The 23,339-nt window shown below is 45.5% G+C and overlaps 1 protein-coding gene and 1 non-coding gene across 4 annotated transcripts; both read right to left on the bottom strand.

The window, feature by feature from the left end:
- Positions 1 to 8,246: 8,246 nt before the first annotated feature.
- On the bottom strand, positions 8,247 to 16,743 carry LOC133138005 (polyadenylate-binding protein 1A). Of its 3 annotated transcripts, none has more exons than XM_061256457.1 (15): positions 15,778 to 16,743; positions 13,243 to 13,436; positions 12,919 to 13,034; positions 12,461 to 12,600; positions 12,228 to 12,322; positions 11,991 to 12,128; positions 11,518 to 11,613; positions 10,787 to 11,059; positions 10,540 to 10,630; positions 10,278 to 10,388; positions 10,026 to 10,174; positions 9,843 to 9,927; positions 9,599 to 9,729; positions 8,787 to 8,885; positions 8,247 to 8,641 (listed from the first exon to the last, which is right to left on the bottom strand). In XM_061256457.1, exons 1-14 carry the CDS (start codon positions 15,968 to 15,970, stop codon positions 8,793 to 8,795), a joined length of 1,905 nt encoding a protein of 634 aa, XP_061112441.1. In that variant the 5' UTR covers positions 15,971 to 16,743; the 3' UTR covers positions 8,247 to 8,641; positions 8,787 to 8,792. The 3 variants fall into 3 exon arrangements, with proteins under 3 accessions (XP_061112441.1, XP_061112442.1, XP_061112444.1); XM_061256458.1 differs by having other exon boundaries at positions 10,026 to 10,171; XM_061256460.1 differs by having other exon boundaries at positions 13,243 to 13,474; positions 15,778 to 15,916.
- On the bottom strand, positions 11,826 to 11,962 carry LOC133138045 (small nucleolar RNA SNORA5). The gene has a single exon (XR_009709664.1). It is a non-coding gene; the product is annotated as a small nucleolar RNA SNORA5 (small nucleolar RNA).
- Positions 16,744 to 23,339: the final 6,596 nt, after the last annotated feature.

The raw sequence follows: 23,339 nt of genomic DNA, 5'->3' as shown, positions 1-23,339 counted from the left end.
TCCTTTCATTGATGAGCACTCAGGGAGGATTCTGGGATGGGAAAAGACATGGGGCCCGTCCTCCTGGAGGTTAAACCAACATGGCAGTGGAAGATAATAGATGAGGAGTGGGAGGAATGGCCCAGAAAGGCGGAGAGCTGCCAGGTCTCTGGAGTCCTGCTCTGGCCACCGTGCCAGCACAGATATCAGCCGTGGGGGCCAGCAGCCAGAGTCTGGCACGGGCACCGAGCAAACATCACAGCCACAACCACGTCCAGCCGGGCCAGCTGCCCAGTCTCACCTCACACACACACAGGTACTTTCACAGACAAGTACATCCCATAATCCCCCAGACAATGGCTCCTAAATTCTTAGCTTTTATTGCTTCAAATCAGCTCCATATATTCTGGGGTTTATAATACTTTTGTTATTTAGCTAGGAGGCTCCCAAATAATTATTGAGCAAGGAAACACGAATGCACCCTTTGCGGAAGTATACTTCCGAAAGCTTGACACATAAATGATGGATCGGTGGATCCACCTCTCCTGATCTGCCATGTCTGCAACTGACGTAGCTGTACACAGCACACAGTGCACAGTGCACAGTACACAGTACACAGTGCACAGTATACAGTACACAGTACAATCATTCTTCAGACCCAAGGCCTTCGCTCCGTCGCTAAGAGAGACCTTTCACTGTTTGAGCACAACACAGCGCATAGTGCCAGGCGAATGTTCCACCTTCACCAAGATGTTGAGCAGTGATTTAGCCAACTGCTAGTATTGTGGCACCCCGAGAGCACCTCGGGGTACCACTGGGCCAACCTGGCCCTCATTAAGGGCCTGCCGCTGGAGGATACCTCTTGGTCAGGTGATTGAGGGATTTTCCAACGGATATGCTGGAGGGCTTTAGGACCATGGAGAGAAATGCAGTACCAGTCGTGAGGACAATAATTGAATAATTGAAGCTCATCAGGACCCAACGAGTCACACAGGGTGATTGTAAACCGCTCCTGGCCACACCCCCTCAAGCACAGATGGGCTGCGTTGAGTGATGAGGCCAAGGGCTTTAAGCACAGGAATTCTCAAGAGCTAGAGAGAGTGGGTTATGGTGAATTCTGTGGCTGTGCTGTCTTTTTGTGATCTTTCATTCAGTTTGCCACAGGCCTGGAGTAGTGCCGCGCCCAAAGCCAAGGAAAGCTTAGGAACTGGGAACCCACCAGCCGGAAGCTTTGGAACGGCTGTTTTTTGTTCTTTCTCATCACCCCTTGCCCTTCACTGTTTTTTGTTCTTTCTCATCGCCCCTTGCCCTTCACTGTTTTTTGTGAGAATAAATACACTTTTCACTTAAATACACTTTTCACTTAAAATCTTTTGCTGCCTGGTTTTTGACCTGGGATCTCACAGTATTTCTATTAAACAAACACGCTCATTACAAGTCATTAAATACACTTACCTGTTTTATAGACAGATTTGGCGCAACAAATGGCAGAAAAGAGCAGTGACAGCTGTGTTTGTTCTAACATGCTCATCAACATCAGACGGAAACAGTTCACAGAAGGGCCAAACACTGAAGGGGCTGTCATTTCTTTTTTTCATCTTCCATTCTATCCTAACTGGGATAGAAAATGAAGCCTTAATTTTCAAAAGGGAGGGACATGGAGGGGGTGGGGGGTCTTTTCACAGTAAGATATTTATACATTTATTTACTGTATGCTTATGTATTTTTCTTTAACACCCCCTCCCTCCCTTTATTGAACAGCCGAGAGATGAAATGGACTGAAGACCAGGAAGTGGTCTGGCAGCTGATCTCCCTGAAAGGCCAATGCCACGGCCGGCTCCAGCACCGACCGTAAGGGGACGGATTCCGACACGCGCATCAGGCCACAGCCCCCCGCTGCCAGCAGGTCCGTCCCCACAGAGAACCCCTCCTCCGCAGAACAACAAAACCCCTGGTCATCAGTTCCAGCACAATAACAGATGGGCTGCAAGGCTTTGGCTCCAACAACTGTCCAGAACAAAGCGGCCTTCAGACTGCGCGGGTCTCCATGGTGCAGGCCTGGTGCTCCTCTCCCTCTCCCCATCTCTACCCTCCTTGCCATGACCTCTGACCCTAAAACTGAGGACCAATGAGGAGTTGGGACCTGTCCAAACCAATCCCTGTGCAATTAAAGCCAGGGCAACAATGCAGCACAGATCCTTCTGGAGCTGAAAGCTGAAATAATAAGCTGCTTATTAACTGTTGCTTCCTCTGAGGATGAAATGTAACTTTTAATGCATCAGTAAATTTCCAGTCATAAAAATGGACAATGTATAAAAGACATGGGCACCTGCAAACTAAACAATAAGTAATGTAATAGCAATGTGCTGTATGTGAACAATGTGCAATAGCTGCTACAGGCCTCCTTGCCAGTTCCATGCAGTCCTATTGCAGCTTTCAGGATTAAGCTGGTCACAACATAGTATTATCTTTTCATGGATATGTCACTGTGGAGCCCTATTTATGTAATTCAAAGACCAACAAGAGACACGTCTATTTCTGCAGGGGAGGGTGGTAAAACGGTGGCACAAGTGCGGTGGACCTGAGCTCTTGTGCCACCCCTCGAGGCCCTCTGTGCCCGGGGCATCTCTGCCGCCAAGGCAGAAATGCAAATAGGGCCTTCAAGGGCAGCCAAAGATTCTGTCCGAATGGTCATAAAATTCATCACACGTCCCAGCGAAATGCTGTGGTCCTGCATTGGGGAGACGGCGCTGAAAGCGCGTGACCTCATATGTCAAAAAGAAAAACAACAACCATATTTTATTTTGCAAAGTAATAGGTACTACTCAGAGAACCTTCAGCTAGCTGGATATAGCTACAGTGAGGGCACTTGGAAAGCAGTGAAGTCTGGTGCTTGAACCAGAGTGTGGACACATGGGAAATGTAGGCATATCAGGGCACATACACCTGGCCCTTTAACCAGAGTGTGGACACATGGGAAATGTAGGCATATCAGGGCACATACACCTGGTCCTTTAACCAGAGTGTGGTCACATGGGAAATGTAGGCATATCAGGGAACATATACCCGGCCCTTTAACCAGAGTGTGGACACATGGGAAATGTAGGCATATCAGGGCACATATACCTGGCCCTTTAACTGGAGTGTGGACACAGAAGAAAGTAGGACTACAAAGACATTGAAATCTGGCCCTTTAACTAGTGTGTCACGCATAGGGGAAATGTGGGAGTACAAAGACATTGACATCTGGCCCTTTAAGTAGTGTGTGGGCACATGGGAAATGTAGGAGTATTAGGGTACAATTGTCTGTAAACAACCTCCTTAACAATGAGGAATTTTACTTTGTAGTACTACCACGGAAACCTCTTGGATCAGTTAAAAGTACAGAAAAGACAGGCCAAAAGCACATGGGTTATGCTTGGTTGCATTATCCTAAAAGATAATGGGAAAGGTTTGTTTTCTGCCTCTGAAGAGAACAAAGCAAATGGAAACACCAAACCACTGTGGTTGAAGTAAAAGATTACAATTTCCAAACATAATCAAGTAATGTTTAAACTGTAATAATAGACCAGACAGAGAAACAATTGATTACATATATTGCCAAAATTACAAAAAGGGCCATCATATTGATAGGTACTATATATGTAGAAAGTAAATGTCAGAACATATGTTAAAAAAGTAAAAATATAAGTAAGTTCACTGTGCCATGTATTACAAATGCACATACATTGAAGGACCTTGTGAGAAAGACTTTAACAGCGTGAGAGTGTGAGAAGAGAATGCGTCATTAAGCAGAAACTCCCAGACAGGAAACCTTGATGTGGTGACAACGTGCAATGCTACCCAAATTCTCTCCTTTTGTCCTTTATAGAGAACAGAAATATGCACAAATAAACCAGACACCCGTGAAACCAGGGCCCGACGGTTAATTTAAGAAATATGCGTGAGGATCAGTCCAGATTAAACAAGGGTGCGTAAAGTGTGGAAATGTTTGTGCTGGGACAGAGGCGAGACTCTGGAACAGAGGGATAAAACTGCCCTTGAGGCAGCAGGCCAGGCCTGGAGATAGGGGCTGGCTAAGGCAGGACATAGGGCGATATAGGGCACCAAGCCAATTTGTCAATTCTGACCAGTCTCTCTGTCCCTGCCGCTGAGAAGCACCCCCATAGTACGATGCTGCCACCACCATGCTTCACCTTAGGGATGGTATTAGCCAGGTGATGAGCAGCGCCTGGTGTTCGCCAGACATGGGGTGCTTGGAGTTCTGCCCAAAGAGTCTAATCCGATCAGATAATCCTTTTCCTCATGCTCTCAGAGTCCTTTACATTACGTTTGGCAAACTCCAATGCGCTGTCCAATGCCTTTCAGTCAAGATTGGCTTCCATCTATCCACTCTACTATAAAGGCTGGATTGATGGAGTGCCGCTGGGATGGTTGTCCTTCCAACAGGTTCTACCATCTCTGCAGAGGACTTCCAAAGCTCTGTTAGAGTGACCATTGGGTCCTTGGTTACCTCCCTGACCAAGGCTATTCTGGCCCAGTTACTCAGTTTGGCAGGACGGCCAACTCCATTTCACAATTATTGAGGCCACTGTGCTTCTGAGAATAGTCAAAGGTTTAGAAATAAACCTGATCTATGTCTCACCACAATTTTATCACGGGCGTCTATAGAGAGTTCCAGGGTCTTCCTTGCTTGTTTTTTTTTTTTTTTTTTGGTCCTGACAGGCAGTGTGAGTTATGGGACTTTATATACACAAATATGTGCCTTTCTAAACTATGTCCAATCAATTCAATTTTCCACAGGTGGAAAATTTAACAGAACTTTCTAAAACCTAAAACATTTTAGGATTTTGAAAAAGTTGAAACAAATTAAAGTTACTTCAAAGCTTTGCAAGAACTACTCGTAGACCAAAGAAGAGCAAGGAGTGCTGAACAATCCACAATCACCTGACCTCAACCCCATTGAACATTTATGGGGGCACTTGAAGACTGACAAAAGCAAAGCATTCAGTAACATCACAAGATGCTCTTTGGAACACTGTCAAATAATGCTGGGATAACATGAATCATCAGGTTTTGCACAAATTTGTGGAGTCCATGCCAGCTTGAGTGCACCTTGCCATTAAAGCAAAAGGTGGACATACCAAATACTAAGAAATTCAGGAACTTTAAAAGATGAATCTTTTCACTCAAATTGTTATGCTGATAATTAAAAATATAATTAGCAATGTTAATGTTAAAGTTAATCACTAACTTTTTTTTTCCCCTCCTGAGTCCTGGGATGGTATAGGTAATCTCAGCAGACACATCAGTGGAGGTAAATTGTAAAAATGTAATGTAATGTAATGTAATGTAAATTTGACTTGAGCCTCCTTTACTGTTGCTTGTCTCCCTCTAGTGGCTACCAGAATATCATATTAAGAAAGTATTTCCTTTCCATGCTGCTAATACATTGAGCCATTGTATTTTCAGACACATGACGAACACAACTAATAACCACCTACCAGGTCACAAATAAACCAACCGATATCACAAATTAGTGAACGTTAAAAGTATGGTAATATCACAATGGAAGGTTGGAAGCTTCAGTATTTCCTAATATAATCCTATACATTTTATTCACATAATCCAGGAATTTAACCACTTTTATGATGGCTCTTTAGAAAGCCCATAGTCCAACTGATCCCAAAGAAGCATCAATGTTTGAATGTGACTGTGAGGCCAAAACGCGTCACTTTAGAGAACAAGCTTGGAGAAGGTCTCCCATTTCAAATCTCAGGAGTCAGCCTTTTGCCTCAGCCTGCAGGGCAGGGAGTCTGCAAATGTAAATTGCACCTTTATCCAAAGCATTTCACAATTGATGACATATCACACACATACAGCAATGTCAACATGCCATGTATGGGGGTTAGGTGTGTTGCTCAGGGCCACTTCGACACCCACAGGGCGGGGGAGTGAACCTGCCAGATGACTGCTCCTACTTCCTGAACATACAGTGAGCTCATGCCACAACCCTGGTCCTGGAGAGCCACAAGCTCTGCTGGTTTCCGTTTTCGCCTTAAAATCAGCACCGGATTCAAAACCAAGTAACCAGGTGGAAGCAAGTTAACTGTGTAACAGCGTGCTGCTTGGTTTAGTGCAGATTACTAATAATAACCAGTAGAGCCTACATCACTCTAAAAAAAACACGTCCCTGAGATCAGGAACCGGGGGGAGGGGGGGGCTCATCTGTTGGTGGTTAAGACCTGACTTGCAGACCCATAACATGGGGTGTGGCAAGGCAATCCCCTTGGGACAAGCTCTTTCACAACCCCCACCCCCAAACAACCTTCCCCCCACCACACCAGCTACTACAGGGGTGGCTAGCCCAGGCCCAAAAGGGCAGCTGGTTGTTCTTGTTACTCAGCAGACAATTACAGAACCCCCCCCCCCCTCACCTGGTTTCTTGTGTCGAAATCTATTGCTGATTCTAAGGTGAAACTGAAAGGTCTACTCTTTACCATGCATGTCTACTATATGTGGTTACCCTTCCTGTCAGTGGTTTTAACTGTGCTGTATGTATTTGTGCATTTACTTTACTTACATCGTCTGTTATTATTGTGATTGTTTCCTTGAATTTTACACCTAGCCGAAAGATTAGAGTTGGAAACTATCCAGCTAGCTAAAACTGGCACATATACAGTAATGTTCATTAATCTGCATTGTCCCAGTTTCAACTGAATAAACAAAACTTGCCTCCATTCAAGTTGACATTAATCCTTAAGCCTTTTTTCTTCACATACTTTGTCAAGCAAGTTCTACCGAGTGCTGAACTTGCCAAACAGTGAGAAGAGAAAAAAAATGATTATTGCCTTCCTCAGCCAAAGTTCAGAACTAATGTTTATTGAATCCCAGCCACTCTTATAGATACAATAGCGGTAAAGGGATTTGGAAACAAGTAGTGAGATTTAGGGGTATCTGAAGATGTCGCTTGTTTACTAAAGGATTCTTGGGAACAGGCATGTTCACACCTCTCATTGTTTGCTCAGCTAAATACACATAAGCTCCCAGTCTAACCTGCGGAGTCAGGAGAGGGGTTTCTCTGCTTCAACTTGTAAAGAACAGCCTGAGGGCCACTACGGTACAGGACTGAGTGATCTACGGATTAGTGCACTGTAAGAGAGGACCCAGGCAGCACGCTGCAAGTTGGGCTGAATTCTTCCATCGACTCTTAGACGTGGTATTTCACAGGCAGTCTATAACTTGGGTGGGGGCCTGATTGGTATGAATATAATCACTTTCCCACCTTATCGGCATTGCTAGCAGCACACTGCATTTTCAAGGTGTGCAGCATAAAAGGCCACAACATATAAGGCCACAACATATCCAGACACGTGGTCATAGTTCCTTTTCCATGTCTCAGACACAGTATATTATGAATGTAAAGAGCACTCAGTTCGACTGTTCAACCGATTCTGTCAATGGTCTGCAACAGGGTTGACAACCTATTTATATACAACACGTCTATGTAAGATTATGCAGATTGTATATGAGGTCTGCGACTGGAGTCTGTAGTATGATGTAAATGACGGGTGACGGTGTGGCGGGGTTTGAAGCGCTGAGGCTCACCTTGGAGCGCAGCGACTCGGGAGACTCCAGCATGTGCAGCAGCTCTGAGCTCCTTGGATCAAAAAAACCCCCTCAATGTCTGTAAACGGTTTCAAACGGGACTTTTTGAGAAGCAGGCCGTGTAGTTTTATTGTACTACTAAAGTTAAGCGTGCAGACAGGCCTCACCGCCTTCATTCCACACTATATTGCGTGAAAGCAGAAGGTTACATAGACGAGGCGGTCAATTCTAACACCACAGCTACAGTTCATTTCTCCACTCTCAGCGCATTTGCTTCTTCCGACAGAGGACAAATGCTCATCTCCGATTGGCCAGATGTGAGATCGGCCATTTGAAATCCGTGATTAGGTCGGATCATCCCAACACGAGGGGGGTTCTGAGAGCCACAGAACCCTGTTCTACAGCAGATGGGGGGCAGAGATGTGGGTCAATCTCTGCTTACAGGCAGGAGCGAAGAGGACTTCACTGCATCGCCTGAAGTCAGCCGAAGGACTGAGTGATCCTTCAGGGTACAGACCACTTCATTGCAGTGGGCTGATCGGGTTGGCCGATGAGTTTTTACTCATCTTTCTGAAGACATTTCGGGTGTGGCACTGAAAGGGAGCCTGAGCAAAGACTGCGTAATACAAAGTGGACTAAAAGGCAGGACAGACAGTCGGTCAATGTTTAAAGTTTTATTAAAGCAAGCAAATTTCAATCCAAGTTACATATCACAATGTCCAGCTATCTGCTCTCATGGCCAAATAAGAGTGATATTCCGAACATTCACACAGTAAAAGGAATAAAAAGTAAGAAAGGAATGCTTTATCTCCCATTTTGTGGAATAATTTTTCAAACCCCAGATTTTACATTTTTTTATTTTTCCTTTTTTTTTTGCTAATTTTTTATTTTATTGTATCGAGGCCTAGCGGTTCATTCTAGACCTGGCTGATTCACGTTTCCTTTCCTTTTTTTCAAAATGGTTTTATTTCTTTTTCAATGTTTTGTGTGTTTTCACTTTTTTCAATGTTTAATTTTTTTTCCTCGGTGAAGCTAGTTTCAAGGTTCCCCACACCTGAAAGTAAAAAATAAAAACGGTTAGCATCACAACGTGGCTTAACGACTCAAACTGGGACTACTCAAATCTCCACCTGGACTGCATTGCGGTTAGGGCCAGTGCCTTAAGCGCAATGCAGCGTGGGACACAGGAGCACACCTACCTTGGCTTAGACACTTGGCACACCAGTTGAGTTCGTGACGGTTTTCTGAGCGGCCTCCTTGGCCTGGTGAGCCTGCAGCACAGCAACTGCCTCATCCACCTGGAAACACAAGTCACATGACCTTGACGCAACACTCACAACAGTCACATGACCTCGACGCAACACTCAAGTCACATGACCTTGACGCAACACTCAAGCTTATTCCAGAATATGCCACATTATGCTACGCAGTTCACAAATGCTTTTCCCGCATGAAGTTCGGCGTGTGTTTGTGTGTGTGTGTGTGTACGTGGTATAGAATGGCAATTCTATACCAGTGGCCTTGGGTTACAACTCGCATGTACTCAGATCAGCCTAAATAACTCAGTCGGCCATATTTGCAAGTAATGACATAAATGGCTAATCTCCATTGCCTTACAGGCATTTGGCAAGTGGAAAACCATAAACAGGGACACGTGCACTGAAAGACCCTAAGAGGGAAGTGCAGGGCTAGGAATGAGCAGATTGTATATGAGGTCTGGGACTGGAGTCTGTAGTATGATGTAAATGACGGGTGACGGGGGTGTCTCGGTGGCGCAGCCTGTAGAGCACTGACCGCATGGTCATTGCGAGCCGCGACGTCGGCGGTTCGAATCCGACCGCCTGACAATTTGTCGCATGTCTTTCCCTCTCTCTCGCCCCCGTTCTTCCTCTCTCTCTATACTATACTGTCCAATAAAGCTGAAAAAGGCCTAAAAATAAATAAATTAAATAAAATAAATTAAAAAAAGACGGGTGACGGTGCTGGCGGTGTCTGAAGCGCTGAGGCTCACCTTGGAGCGCAGCGACTCGGGAGACTCCAGCATGTGCAGCAGTTCTGAGTTGTCGATCTCCAGCAGCATGCCGGTGATCTTCCCGGCCAGGCTGGGGTGCATGTTCTGGATGAGCGGGAACAGGCGCTCGCCTGGGCCGGGACAAATGAGCGCAGGGTTAACGGTTGCTGGGATATCGTGCAATTGGGGTAACGGGTGCGGGCTAACGTGCCCCAGGTCTAACGCCAGGCGAGACGAGACTCACCCAGCATCTGTTTCTGCTCCTGTGGAGGGGCGGCAGCCAGCATGGAGGCGGTCAGCGGCTCCTGGCCCTGCACGTGGACGGCGGGCTGCGTGACACAGAGGAACGGCCGGTTAGAGGGACACACGCTTCAGAGACCCAGTGAAATTCAGAGAGGAGGGGGGGGGCGCTGTGTTCCTGTCGTACCTGCTGCATGGCCACCTGAGGCTGCGAGGCCATGTGCTGCTGGGGGTTACGCACGCCGGCGGCGTACTTGTACTGAGGCACGCCGCGCACGGGAGCCGCCGCCGCCGCAGCCGCCGCCGAGGGCCGGGGCCCCAGGGTCTGAGCTGCTGCTGGAGAGGACGGGGAGAGGAGCGTTAGCGTTAGCCGCGGCGTCGGGAAGACGCGCTCGGGAGGGGTGCGGGCGGGGTGCGGGCAAGCCGCGGGGGAACTCACCCACGCGCTGGGTGGACATCATGCGGGGCACCTGGGAGGTGGGGCGCATGGTGCTGAAGGTCTGGGGCCGGGGGGCCGACGGCCGCATGGTCCCGGGCATGTTCTGGAAATCTGCGGAGAGGAGAGGGGGAACGGGGATCAGGTCGCTAATGCTAATCAGGTCCTTAATAGTGACAGCCGCTAATGCTAAAGCCACCAGTCGCTAATACTAAAGCTAACAGCTGCTAATGCTAAAGCCAGCGGGAGTCAGGGGGATACTCACGCTGTGGTCTCACGCCCTGGGTCGCCCAGCGGGGGCTCGGCCGGAGCTGGGCCAGCTGGCTGGTTGGGTAGTAGGCAGCTCTGTTCTGGGCCTGTGGCGCATGAGAGGGCAAAACCATTTCAGAGTGAGCATATACCCAAAGAAACTAAACCACAGGAGCCACGGTATCTGCAAATAAACAAGACTGTTGACTGTTTAACCCTCAGAACTAGACCATAACAGAGACGTTGACTAAGAGTGCACCGACCTGTGGAATGGCAGCCATGAAGTATCCGGAGGGCGGGGCGGGCTGGTAGGGGTTGATGACGGGGTTGGGCACGGCGCGCACGCTGGCCATCCGCTGCATGTACTGGTTGGTGAGGTGGGCCTGCCGCTCCTCCTTGCGCTGGGCCAGGGCCACGTACAGTGGCTTGGTGGCCACGATGCGCCCGTTCATCTCCGTCACCGCCTTGGTGGCCTCCTCCGGCGACGAGAAGCAGACGAAGCCGAAGCCCTTGCTGCGGCCTCCCTCCATCATCACCTGCAGGGGGAGCCCAAGAGCTCAGGGTTAGTGCACAACGCTACATGGCTAAACCTGAGGCCTAGCGCACACCGCTACACGGCTAAACCTGAGGCCTAGCGCAACCCACTACAAGGCTAAACCTGAGGCCTAGCACACACCGCTCCACGGCTAAACCTGAGGCCTAGCGAAACCCGCTACACGGCTAAAGCTGAGGTCTAGCGCAACCTGCTACACTTTTTCAACCGAAACAAACATTCTGCAGATAAGGTAGTGCTGCGATAAGCTGCTGAATTATTTCAGAAAAACAGCTTTGCTTTGGACTGCATGCTAGCTTTAACATAAAGAACACAATCTTACAATAAGAATATTCCAAGCTCTTGATATTCAGAGCTTTCAGTAGACCTCAAATCCATGAAATGTCCATGAAGGCTGGAAAGGACAACGCCGTGGATAACGCTCACGGGTAGGGACCTTACCTTGGCGCTGGTGATGGTGCCGAACGGGGAGAACTCCTTCCGCAAGCGCTCGTCATCGATCCCATCGTCAAGGTTTTTCACATAAAGATTGACACCCTGGGTTACGAAGAGAGCTTAACGTTAAAAGAAGTGCATTCAAAATCACACCCGGGGTAAAGCAGGACAAGGACTCAAAGGCTTGGGTTTATACGTTTTGCCACCGTCTTACATCGGGCAATAATAGAACCTTCATGAACGTCGAGTGACACCGTAAGCTGGACTACAAACTGCCCTTAAGCTTCAGGCGGTCTACAGCTGTGAACAGGCAATGTTGTCAGTAGTGCATATTTATCCCCAGCATCTACAAGGTTCTGATGTGGGGCCCATGAACTACAGGTTCACTGTGGCAGCCATTTTGGCCAGTGCGGTCCACGGTAGAGGACGTACTGAATTTGACGAGGCTGCGTTGAGCGAGGGCGAGTGCGCGCGCGTACCTGGTAGCGGGTCATGCGGTCCTGCTTCATCTGCTCAAACTTGCGCTTCAGCTCCGTCTGCCTCTCCACCTTCTTCTGCGCGCGGCCCACGTAGATCATCTTCCCGTTCAGCTCCTTCCCGTTCATCTCGTCCACCGCCTGAAACAAGGGCGGCGGGGAGACGGTCAGGCCGAGCGCGGGACGGCGGGAGGGGCGCCGCTCGAAGGCACGCCGCCGGGCTCACGCCGCCGGGCTCACCTTCTGCGCGTCCTCGTGCCTCTCGAAGCTGACGAAGCCGAACCCTCGGGACTTGCCGGTGTCGTCGGTCATGACGCGGATGCTCATGGCCGTTCCTGGAGGGAGAGCCGGACGCCACGGCGATTAAAACCAGGGGGAACACCTTGCGGTCAAACAGGTCGAACATACGGACGGTCCGCAAGGCAGTCCCACGGGGGGGGGGGGGGGGGGGGGGGGGGGGGGGGGGCGCTTACCGTATTTACTGAACACCTCCTTGAGCTTCTCGTCGTCCATGTCCTCCCCAAAGTTCTTGATGTACACGTTGGTGAACTCCTTGGCTCGGGCTCCGAGCTCAGCCTCGCGTTCTTTGCGAGACTTGAAGCGCCCCACAAACCTACGATCGGGAGATGAACACAAACAAAATCAGAACCGCGGCCCAGTCAGCAGCCAGAAACTGGACAGCAGCATGACGGAAACGTGATCAAGAGTTTAAAATCCCGTAATGTGTGACTGGAGAAAAATGTATTGACTAATAAAATTACTCAATTGAGCCCCGGCAAACACCAAGACAAACACTTGTTAGTCCACATCAAAGTAACAATCCTTCAAACTATGTAGATTTAGTAAGAAAGCACGGACAGCCATGGGGTAAATGTTTAACGCACTTGGACGTGCGCGTATGTACAGGGCGTTGTCAGATCAACACACTTACACTTTTCTGTCATTGAGCAACATGCCGTTCATTTTCTCAATGGCCCTTTCAGCCGCCTCCTGGGTCTCAAAGTGCACAAAGCCGTAGCCTTTAGAGCCATTCTCATCACAAACCACCTTGGAAAGGAGACATTTTGTTTGGCATAAGCAACTTCATATCATGCGATTCTAGAAAGGCCTACTGCCTGACAACAGAAATGACCCCCCCCCCGCCCCCGCCCCCCCAATCATGCAGGACACTCCGACACAACAAACCACATCGCATGCAAATTCACAGCACCGGCTCCCCCCCCACCCCCCCGCTGACAGTGCATGTGCCCGTTACCTTGCAGGACAGGATGTTGCCGAATGCAGAGAAGGTGTCGTAGAGGGCCTTGTTGTCGATGGACTTGTCCAGGTTCTTAATGAAGATGTTGCCAACGCCGCTCTTCCTCAGGGACGGGTCGCGCTGGGACCACATGATGCGCACGGGACGGCCCTTGATCACGTCGAAATTCATGGTGTCCAGAGCCCGCTCGGCTGGACGAGGAGGGCGGGGTGAGATTCAACATTTTACCCTGACGTATGGTAAATGGCAGGCATTTATATAGCGCCTTTATCCAAAGCGCTGTACAATTGATGCTTCTCATTGACACACACTCACACACCAACAGCAACTGGCTGCCATGCAAGGCACCAACCAGCTCGTCAGGAGCATTTAGGGGTTAGGTGTCTTGCTCAGGGAACCGGCAACCCTCCGACTGCAGACTTACCAGCTGAGCCAATGTTGCCCCACATAAGCAATCTCAGCCACTGTTAACCTTGCAGAGTCTACAAAGTGGGCAAAAATGCTTCATAGGTAAAGGGCCAGCTATACAGGCGCAGAACTGAACACGCATTGGTGAAATCTTAGTTGCGTCAAAGCCTCATCAGATTTTAAGACGCTCTGCCTACAACCCTGAAACTTTGAGTAAATGCACAAAGACCAGAAAGGGGTTCACCTAGTAAGCCAATGTTGGAAATGAACTACAAATACCTGTCCAAAGATTATTTGTGTGACCACATACCAATTGCCCAAATTTATCCAAATAAATGCACCTTGAGCACTAGGTCAGTCCACAGTGGGGACCACATTGCTTGAATTTTGGGGTCAAACTTCAAAGCTGTGTACTAAAGCTTTGCTCTGTTTTTAGAATTCTGGCTGTGCCACCCTGTTCAGGGCCATCTGTTCTTTGATCAGCCAAATAAATTATCAATTTTTAAAGACTGAATAGGGAGCCATCTGTGTGGAGAACTTTTTAAAGGGCTAAGCGGAAACCATCTGTGTGAAGCATACAACTGCCTGGGGTACAAAACAGAAATTGCTTGTACGGTTTTGAGCATGTACTGAATACACTGAATTTACTGGTTTTTGACAGTCAACAGTGCCAGGTAGATACGTGATGTAAAGCTGGTAGTAGAGTAACATGCAATGACGCAACCATGCAAGAACGTGATGGAGTTGATGGAACCTGAATTAAGATTCATGGGTTCAGGTGGTGAGGAAAATCTGCCCTGCTCCTAGAATATTAATGCCAGGGCAAGTCTTCTAAGAGTGAAGGTCACAATCTGGCTGGCTGCCTCTGTACTTAGCAGTTTGGTTTGAGATTTCCATTTAGTCGAGGGGTGCAAGTGTACATCAGGTGTATTGTACTAAAAATGACCTTTGACACCGTATTTTCTTATTACCTGCTGTCTTCCTGGGGATTCTGGCTTAACTAACATTATGATACAGGGCAATTAACTCGGACATAATTCCCTAATATTCTTGGGCAAAAACCGACAACCTTACAGAGGTACCGTATTTTTCAGCGGTGCGCAATATGACGTCTGCTTACAAGCCAAATGCTGCAACTACTTGCATAGCTACCACTGGAAGGGTGTTGCCGCCGCCGCACCACCGCCCCCCGTCACGTCTGTTGCGTTATCTGCTTCATACACACATGAAACTCCACCCATGAAGGGATGACTAGAATTTGCAGATGTTTAGCATCCGCACGTTTCAGACGTAATAGTAATTCACATCGCTGCAAATATCGGCTATCATGAAAGGAACCTGCTAAACAGCCACTCGACATTAACAGACCCACTGTTCGCATTAGCTAACTTCAATGCTGCACGAGTTTCTCGCGGTAACTTGTCGGCGACCTAACGTTACCTTGCTAGCTAGCTACCATTTTATTGAAAAACGTGTAAGCGCACATAAAATGCGGAATCTCGTGAGCTTTACTTCGTGTTGCCGTTCATCATAATAGCCAACTACCGCTAATTTCAGTTACCCCTGAATTAATTAACGACACCGCCATCTAATACGGATCACCGAGTTAAAATTTGTTGGTTATCCATTATACGTTAGTTAGCAAACTAGCATAGCTCGTTAATTTGGGTAACCACAGCAGTGCGTATCTAGCTGACGTTATGTTGGTGCTAATGTTAGCTAGGTAGTGTTCACCATGAACAGCAGCAATGCCAAGCTCACTCACATGAGCCAGCTGTTAGCCTGTACACTATGCATTAAGAAATCTCTCTAACGTTCTAACGTTGCTTTAACCAACCAAAGTTTAAGTCTGACCTTAACAAGTTAACTTAATGTTATAGAGATGTTGGCTAACGATTACCTACGGTGGTGTTTTTGCGTTAGCTAGATGGGCATTTATTAGTTAACGTTAGGCTAGATAGCTCACACTCAACATGTGCACAATCGCAGAATGCAAATACACTAGCCAGCTAGCTAACGCTAATGGCAAATGTGCTAGCGAGCAAGCACCGACAGTGCTGGCACAAAGTCAGCCAACTAGCTAACTTAATTAGAAAACCAAGCTAGTTAGCTAACTTTACTTACCATCGGCTGGCTGTTGAAAGTTGACGTAGGCATATCCGAGTGAACGGCGAGTGATCATATCCCTGCACACACGGATGGAGAGGATGGCCCCGGCGGGGCTAAATTTCTCATAGAGCATTGCTTCAGTCACATCCTGGTGGAGGTCGCCGACATACAAGGAGGCCATCGGGTAACTGGGAGCACTGGGGTTCATCTTCGTGTACGCGTTTGGTAATACAACGGGGGGCAGAAACTTGGTTGAATTTAGACAGCTCGCTAGTTAACCAGCAGAATTCAAAAAATGCCAATTTGCGGTAGCTATAGCTATCCCCGTTAGCAAGGTAACCTCAAATCTGAACTAGCCAACGTTAGCCAAAACGTTTGTAAACTAGCTAGGTTGTCCTACCCGACTTTAAAATGCGTGGTTAGGTAACGTTAGCGAGCTTGTTTTACACGCAATCTTGAAGATATTTTAAAACATAAATAGCCTGTTATTAGCTACAATTACAACCGTATATACCAAACGACGCCAAATGTAATATTAGTTACAAGGTTACCTTTTTAAGTTGGCTAGCTAAGTTAAGGGATCCTGACGTTAATATTTTTTCTCGCGCGGTCAAGTTTGACACGGTGCAGGATTAGCCAGCTAGCTAATATTGCTAACACACGTTGTGTAGCCAAAATGTGCTACCGATAGTTACACTTGCAAGGTGATCGAACCACTGCGAATCCACACAGGCCTTTCCTCTTCAACTGCTGCCAACTCGATGGCTTATACACGTCGAATTAAAAATATGTTCCCCTTTGCTTCACCGTTAAGTCCACGTCTAGCTATACCTACTTCACCGATTTTTATACAAAAAAGAAAAAGGATTTTTTGGGTTTTTATGGTTTTTAAATTTTTTTTTGTTTTTTAATTTTTTATATAATGTGTGCCGAGGCTAGCTCTGGTGCACACACTCACTCACGCAGCACTAGCAGCCGGGGTTTAGGGGAAGGGCCGAGCCGAAATGCAGTTAACTATATACCCTCGCATACGTCACCTTAAAGCAACCATTCCTGTTCATCGGACTTGAAAAAAGGGGGCGGTTCGAAAGCCCAAACAATTAAGTTTGATTGGTCAGCTTAGGACAGACTTATATCTGGTCCAATCGTTTAAGAACATGTTAACATTTTCAGGTTAACAGTAAACAGTAGAACAAACGTGACACGAGAGAAGTTTTAACTTTGGTATCTTGGGCTAAGAAGAACTACAATGTAGTTGTAAATGAAACTGGAAACCGTTTATCACGACAAACCATAGTTTTGTCACCAATAATGTCACTACAGTATGTCATGTCATTCTTTAATGGAATTTTGTTTTAAAGGCACTTAAACATTCGAAACATTTCGAAATGACTATTCATATATTTTCATTAAAGTAGTTTATTGAAAAATGTATAATGATTATAAAAAGCAGGGCACTGCAGAAAATAATGAACTGAAGATCGAAAGTGTAGATTAATGCTTTAATTGTATTCTCACCCTGAGAGAGACATTAGTGAGCAGTTCTCATGTCTGAAGATTGGATTTGTTTTTGTATTCATTTATTTTATCCTAAGCATAAACTTACAACTTTGTGACAGGGGTATCTGGAATGATGCAGAATTCAGGTATGCTATATCGACCTTTCAGGAAGTGAGCATTCATGTAATGTCAACAGCATAACAGCTAAAGCAAACATAAATAAAGATCGAGCAGAACAATGTATGCTGACAGGGACCCAACGATGAAGTTGGCGGGTTTGCTTTCACTGTCGCCCTACACTGGAAAACACATGTCACTAATCAAGGAAATTGCTAGGATCTGCCTCTTGTGTGACACAAGAAGTCACAGGGGAGATTGATTTGGTTCAGTTATTGTCTGTTGGCGGCAATAAGATGGACCCTGTGTGTGTGTCTGTGCGAGTGAGTATTCTACAGAATTCTGAATACAGAATCAATTTTTGGGTCACAGACTTCAGGCAGCCATCGAATGCAAAGTATTTTCAACCAAGTACTGAATATGACAAGTTTATTTTAGATTATGTTCATTTGCAAATGTGTATAAAAATGGCAGTAATTCATACAGGGATCACCAGGATATGAATGTGAATACCCAAATTAAAGCTGGCAGTCTGCACTTTAACCTCACAATCATCATTTTATTTCATATCCACAGAACAAAAACAGTGTCATGGTCCCAATGCTTTTGCATTTAACTGTACCCCAATCTCTATGGGTGTAGTTTGCAGTCACTCTGTATGATAACTATTTCACAGCTTTTATTCTTTGCTCCAAGCATCTGGCCAGAGTCCGTCTTCTCTTTGCTTTCCTTTTTAACTTGGGAGAAGACTCCATACAGGCGAGAGCATGCACAGCATTGTATCTTTTTCAGGTCTTTTCAATTTTAAATACACAGAAATGTATTACAAAGAAGCTATAATTCTCAATTATATGAAGCAGTTGCAGAAAGTCAGTGGACAAATGAAGGCAACATACGTTCCCTTCCAACCCTTTTTTCCCCACAAGCTGCCGCAACACCTCACTCTTCAAGTATGGTAAAAATGTTCTCTGTCATGTAAATATTCAAAGGAACAGGGCTGTTAGAATGTTAAATCATCCAAAACACCTCTACATCTTCTTGGCAACTGCCTTTCAGTCTGATTTGCTATTATGGGCAGCAAGGTTCATTGTAAAAAAAAGTGTTAAAGCAAGCTACAGTGCTGTGAAAAAAGTATTTGCTCCCTTCCTGATTTCCTCTATTATTGCATATTTTTCACATTGAATGGTTTCAGATGTTTAGACACAATGTAATATGAGACAAAGAGAACCCAAGTGAACACAATACAAATTATTATTTCATTTATTTAATTAAAAAGGTATAAAACCCCCATGTCATTCCTGTAATTTCCCCCCTTTAACTAATAGCCCCCCTTTATCTGCTATCACCACCTTTCACCACCATCATCAGCTGTGGAGGAATTTTAACTCACTATTTTTGAGCATGGACTCTTGTTTAGATGTGCTGGCACAAAAGGTCTATTGGATTCAAGTCACAACTTTGACTAGACCGCTCCAAAACAACAATTTTTCAACCATTCAGATAATTTTTTGTTTTGGATCATTGTCTTGCTACATAAACAAACTATGCTTCAGCTTCATGTTATGGACAGATGACAAGACATTCTCCTTAAGAATTTGCAATTATGACATGAGCTTTGATGTTTCTCTTGGTTAGCAATTGGTTTCCACCTGGCTACTCTGTCATTAATCCCTTCTTTGTCTTATTGCAGAGTCATTAACATTGCTATTTAGATGTTCTTCTGATTGGGATAAAGTGTAACTTCCTGGATTAGTTGTCACTTGGAGGACTTTATGCAGGCTGGCCACTCCTGGGAAGATTCACCACTCTTCCAATTGTTGTCCATTTGGAGATAATGGCTCTCATTGTGGTTCAGTGGAGTCCCAGAGCTTTAGAAACAGATATGTAACCCTTTTCAGACTGATACATTTCAGTAACCTTTTATTCTTCTCTTCTGGAATTTTCTGGATAATGGCACACCAAACCTATGAATGTGTCTGAATGAAAGCAATTCTGCAAGTGGGGTAAAATATGGGATGTGAAAGACTAATATGAAATTATAAGAAATGTACAATTGCACTTTTTGTGGCTGTAGGTGGTGTAACCACTTATTAAGATTATGGGGGCACAGGGATGATTTGGGTATTTGATAGCAGGGCAGTCTGTAGCGTAGTGGTTAAGGTATGTGACTGGGACACGCAAGGTCGGTGGTTCAAATCCCGGTGTAGCCACATTAAGATCCGCACAGCCGTTGGGCCCTTGAGCAAGGCCCTTAACCCTGCATTGCTCCAGGGGAGGATTGTCTCCTGCTTAGTCTCTTCAACTGTTCGTCGCTCTGAATAAGAGCATCTGCCAAATGCCAATAATGTAATGTAATGATAGCTTTTCATTAAAGAAATGAAACTGTTTTCTGTTTACTCAGGTTTCCCTTTTCTTATATTACATTTTGTCTAAATATCTGAAACCATTCAGTCTACATGAATACACAATAATAGAGGAGGGGGCTAATGTATTTTCACAGCATGTCACTGCATGTTTTCAAGAATTTAAAAATATTAACACAGGGTTGTTTTTCAAGTATATTTACTTGCTAAATTTAATGTGGATTTTAATTATATTTTATCATTTATATAATAAGAAATCTAGTTAGCCTGGGTTCTTTTAACTGGCCTTGATTAAATGTTCTGATTCACAGGAATAGCAGTGTTGGAATATAATTAAATGTGGTTCTTGAGGACAAACTTACAAAAAAATTACATGAAAACAAATGCACACAATACACAAAAATAATGAAATTATTTTTTGAAAGAGAAACGATACTGCCTCTGCTGAGCCCTCTTTGCTACTAGATTGTTCCGTGATTGAGTTGACTGGGGGTGGAATTTTCCAATAGTCCTTAAAGCTGATACCGATCACTGTAGACTTCTGCCTGTCAGCATTCAGTGGCTCTGCCGCCCACCCGGCTGTTATGTTTTCCTCCCTGCACAGAGCCCAGCGCCTATTCAGGACAGTACGGCCTGGCCTAGTGCGGCCCAGCCTTTCTTGTACTGGAAGGAATGCTAATTAGTAGGTATGTAAGAATTGACCAATCTGGGGCCGGCGACTGTATGTGCAGATTGCTGTCAGTGGAGAAGGTGTGACGAGGTGAGAGGTCACGTAGGGAAGTCCATTCAAATGGTTATCATGTCCTGAGGCAAAACCCATCAGGGAGGTTTGAGTATCAAGGGTGAAAGTAAATCACAATAGCTGGTCACAACTGAGGATCTCATTGGCTTCTGAAGGTTGCGCATATGTGAACTTTAGCCTACAGTTCACATTCATTACGACACTTCACGTTTGCAATGGACTTTGGCTTGTTTTAGCAATGGTTGATTTTCTCTGAAGTAAGTGTATTTATTATAAACATAAAGAGTAGTTATCCCATGTATATTGGCTTCTGTCTGTGTGAACCACATGGGATTATATCATATATAATTAAGTATAATAGCAGGGATTGATGGCTTTAGACCAGAGAGTTGTGTCAAAATAGCACTATTGAGCTTCACACATTGTCAATTTCTGTAGTTTCAATGCACAGCGAAACCAATTACTTGTAAAGTACACCTTTTCATTTATTACGCGTACTTTTATACTTACAGCAGTAAAAATGATCATCTACATGTCGGAACCTTCATTCTTATGGCCCTTACAAAATTAAAGTAGTAATCATAAATGCTGGCTACAGGTGAGGAAACAGGATGCACAAGCAACAAGAAGATGTTTTTCTGTGACATGCTCCATGACCATGCTCTGTGCGTCATGTGGCAATGCTCTACAAAGTTCTGAGCAATACTCCGATGCCATTGTAGTCAGGTGACGCCAGTTCAATGGGTGAGATCCTGCTCAACAGCACCTCTGCTGGCAGGAAGGCTCATTACATAGCCCTGCCAAAGGTATTTTAGTGTCATTTAGTCAGCTTTACATTCCTATCCAATTTTTTAATGAAAATAACAGCAATAACATCACTTTTATTACAGTGATCTATACAGGCTATATTAATCTTGATTTTAAGTGCTGAAATGGTCACGGCCTGATGGTGGCGTAGTTATATTTGCGTGTGAATTATGCTCTCGAACAGCAGCAGAGGGCAGCATCAACCCTCGAAAATGGAGGGAGCTCAGTTTTTAGCAGTTTGGTGTCTCCCGGCAGTCAGAAGAAATTAATGATTTTTATCAGATCTACAAGCAAGAAACGGCATTAATTTACAAACAGGCGTATCGTTGATTTCAAGCTATGATTATAATCGATTAACCATGTGACTGGGGCAAATTATTCTATCTTGTTCTGAATGACGTCAAGGAATTTGCAAATGTGTACAGATGATTTTCTTTTTTTACCCCAGATTTTACAACACCACAGCTGGTTCAGAATGCAACTGGACTTCAATGCTAATTCAGTTAAGGGCATTGCTATCTGAGGCTATTTCCTCTTTTGTCAAACAGCACATTAGCATCCCTGCTAAACATCTGGCTGCTTTACCAGTGTATCTAGATTAATCGGGGACATAGCTTAGCTTATAGAGGAATGCTAGTGTAAAGAGCAACATATCATTCAAGTCCAAGATGGGTAATGCTGATCTACCCTTAAAGCAGCCAGGTACGTTGCCTAAGCAAGGTATAAAGTAAGATAACCAAATCACTGGATCCAGATACCCCACTGTTCAGACATTCTTGTTTCTAGCCCTACAGGTAATGTGAGGATCAGAGAATACTGTCAAATTCTCATGCCCCGGTGCGGTACGGTAAAGGTACAATGCTGAGGCGACGGATGCAGTCACCCACCTGCCACGTGAAGCCGAACAGTGAGCCTGCTATTTTAGGACAGGATGTATCTGGGTGTGATTGGGAGGCTATTTTCAGAACGTCATGGGAAAAAGAGAGTTGCAGATGGCCTACTGTAGCCAGTGGAGGATCTGCACCTGAAGCCTACAGAAGAACGTGAACCTCCCTTAACAGACGGATGTGACCTGCGCATTACATCTCCCTTAACAGACGGATGTGACCTGCGCGTTACATCTCCCTTAACAGACGGATGTGACCTGTGCGTTAAATCTCTCTTAGCAGATGGATGTGACCTGCGCGTTAAATCTCCCTTAACAGACGGATGTGACCAGCGCGTTACATCTCCCTTAACAGACGGATGTGACCAGCGCGTTACATCTCCCTTAACAGACGGATGTGACCTGCGCGTTACATCTCCCTTGACAGACAGATGTGATATTTGCGTTACATCTCCCTTAACACACGGATTTGACTCCAGTGTTGTATTTGATCACATGTAGTTGAAATCCATTGATTCCTAGGCCTTTCTATGGGTTTTCTATAGGGCGCCTTAGTCCATAATGGGTTAGAAAAATCTGGTAATTGGGTTCAAAAGTCTCTCCAAAACAAAAGTTCATTCTACATACAGAATTACCGCTAGATACAAATTTTCAAAGATTTAGGGCTTTTCCTTGCATATTTCTATATCTCATTATTATCTACCAACACAAAATAAATCCCAGAGATGCTGTGGTGCAGCCTCCCGGAGCTGACATGTCAAAGCAGTCAGGAAACAACATTTTAGTGAAAAGCATTCAGGCTGAAAAGAGTAATTACCACATCACCACACCCATCCACCCTAACACTTTCAGTGATCGCAGACACACCTAATGTGTCATTTGATCCAGTTCAGAAAACTTGATGGATGTGAATATTTCTGGTCTGCACTCTCAGAAAAGTGTTCTTCGGCTTGTCTTCTTAGAGCAGGGATGGGCAAGACAGGTCGAATCTGCTTCTGGATTTCAGACCAACTTCTGCTCTTATTTATTTAATTAGGGCAATCATTTTCATGATCTGTCATTTTTAGCAGCAGCTGATAACTGTTCTTGTCTTGTAGCATTTTCATTGTGGTCTAATTCACAAGTGATTCGCTCATGATCCTTATGGCTAGTTACCTGACTG

The sequence above is a fragment of the Conger conger genome, chromosome 9 (assembly GCF_963514075.1).
Source record: "Conger conger chromosome 9, fConCon1.1, whole genome shotgun sequence".
Lineage (NCBI taxonomy): Eukaryota > Metazoa > Chordata > Actinopteri > Anguilliformes > Congridae > Conger > Conger conger.
The sequence above is the reverse complement of the archived record's forward strand: the minus strand, read 5'-3'. Positions and strand labels throughout refer to the sequence as shown.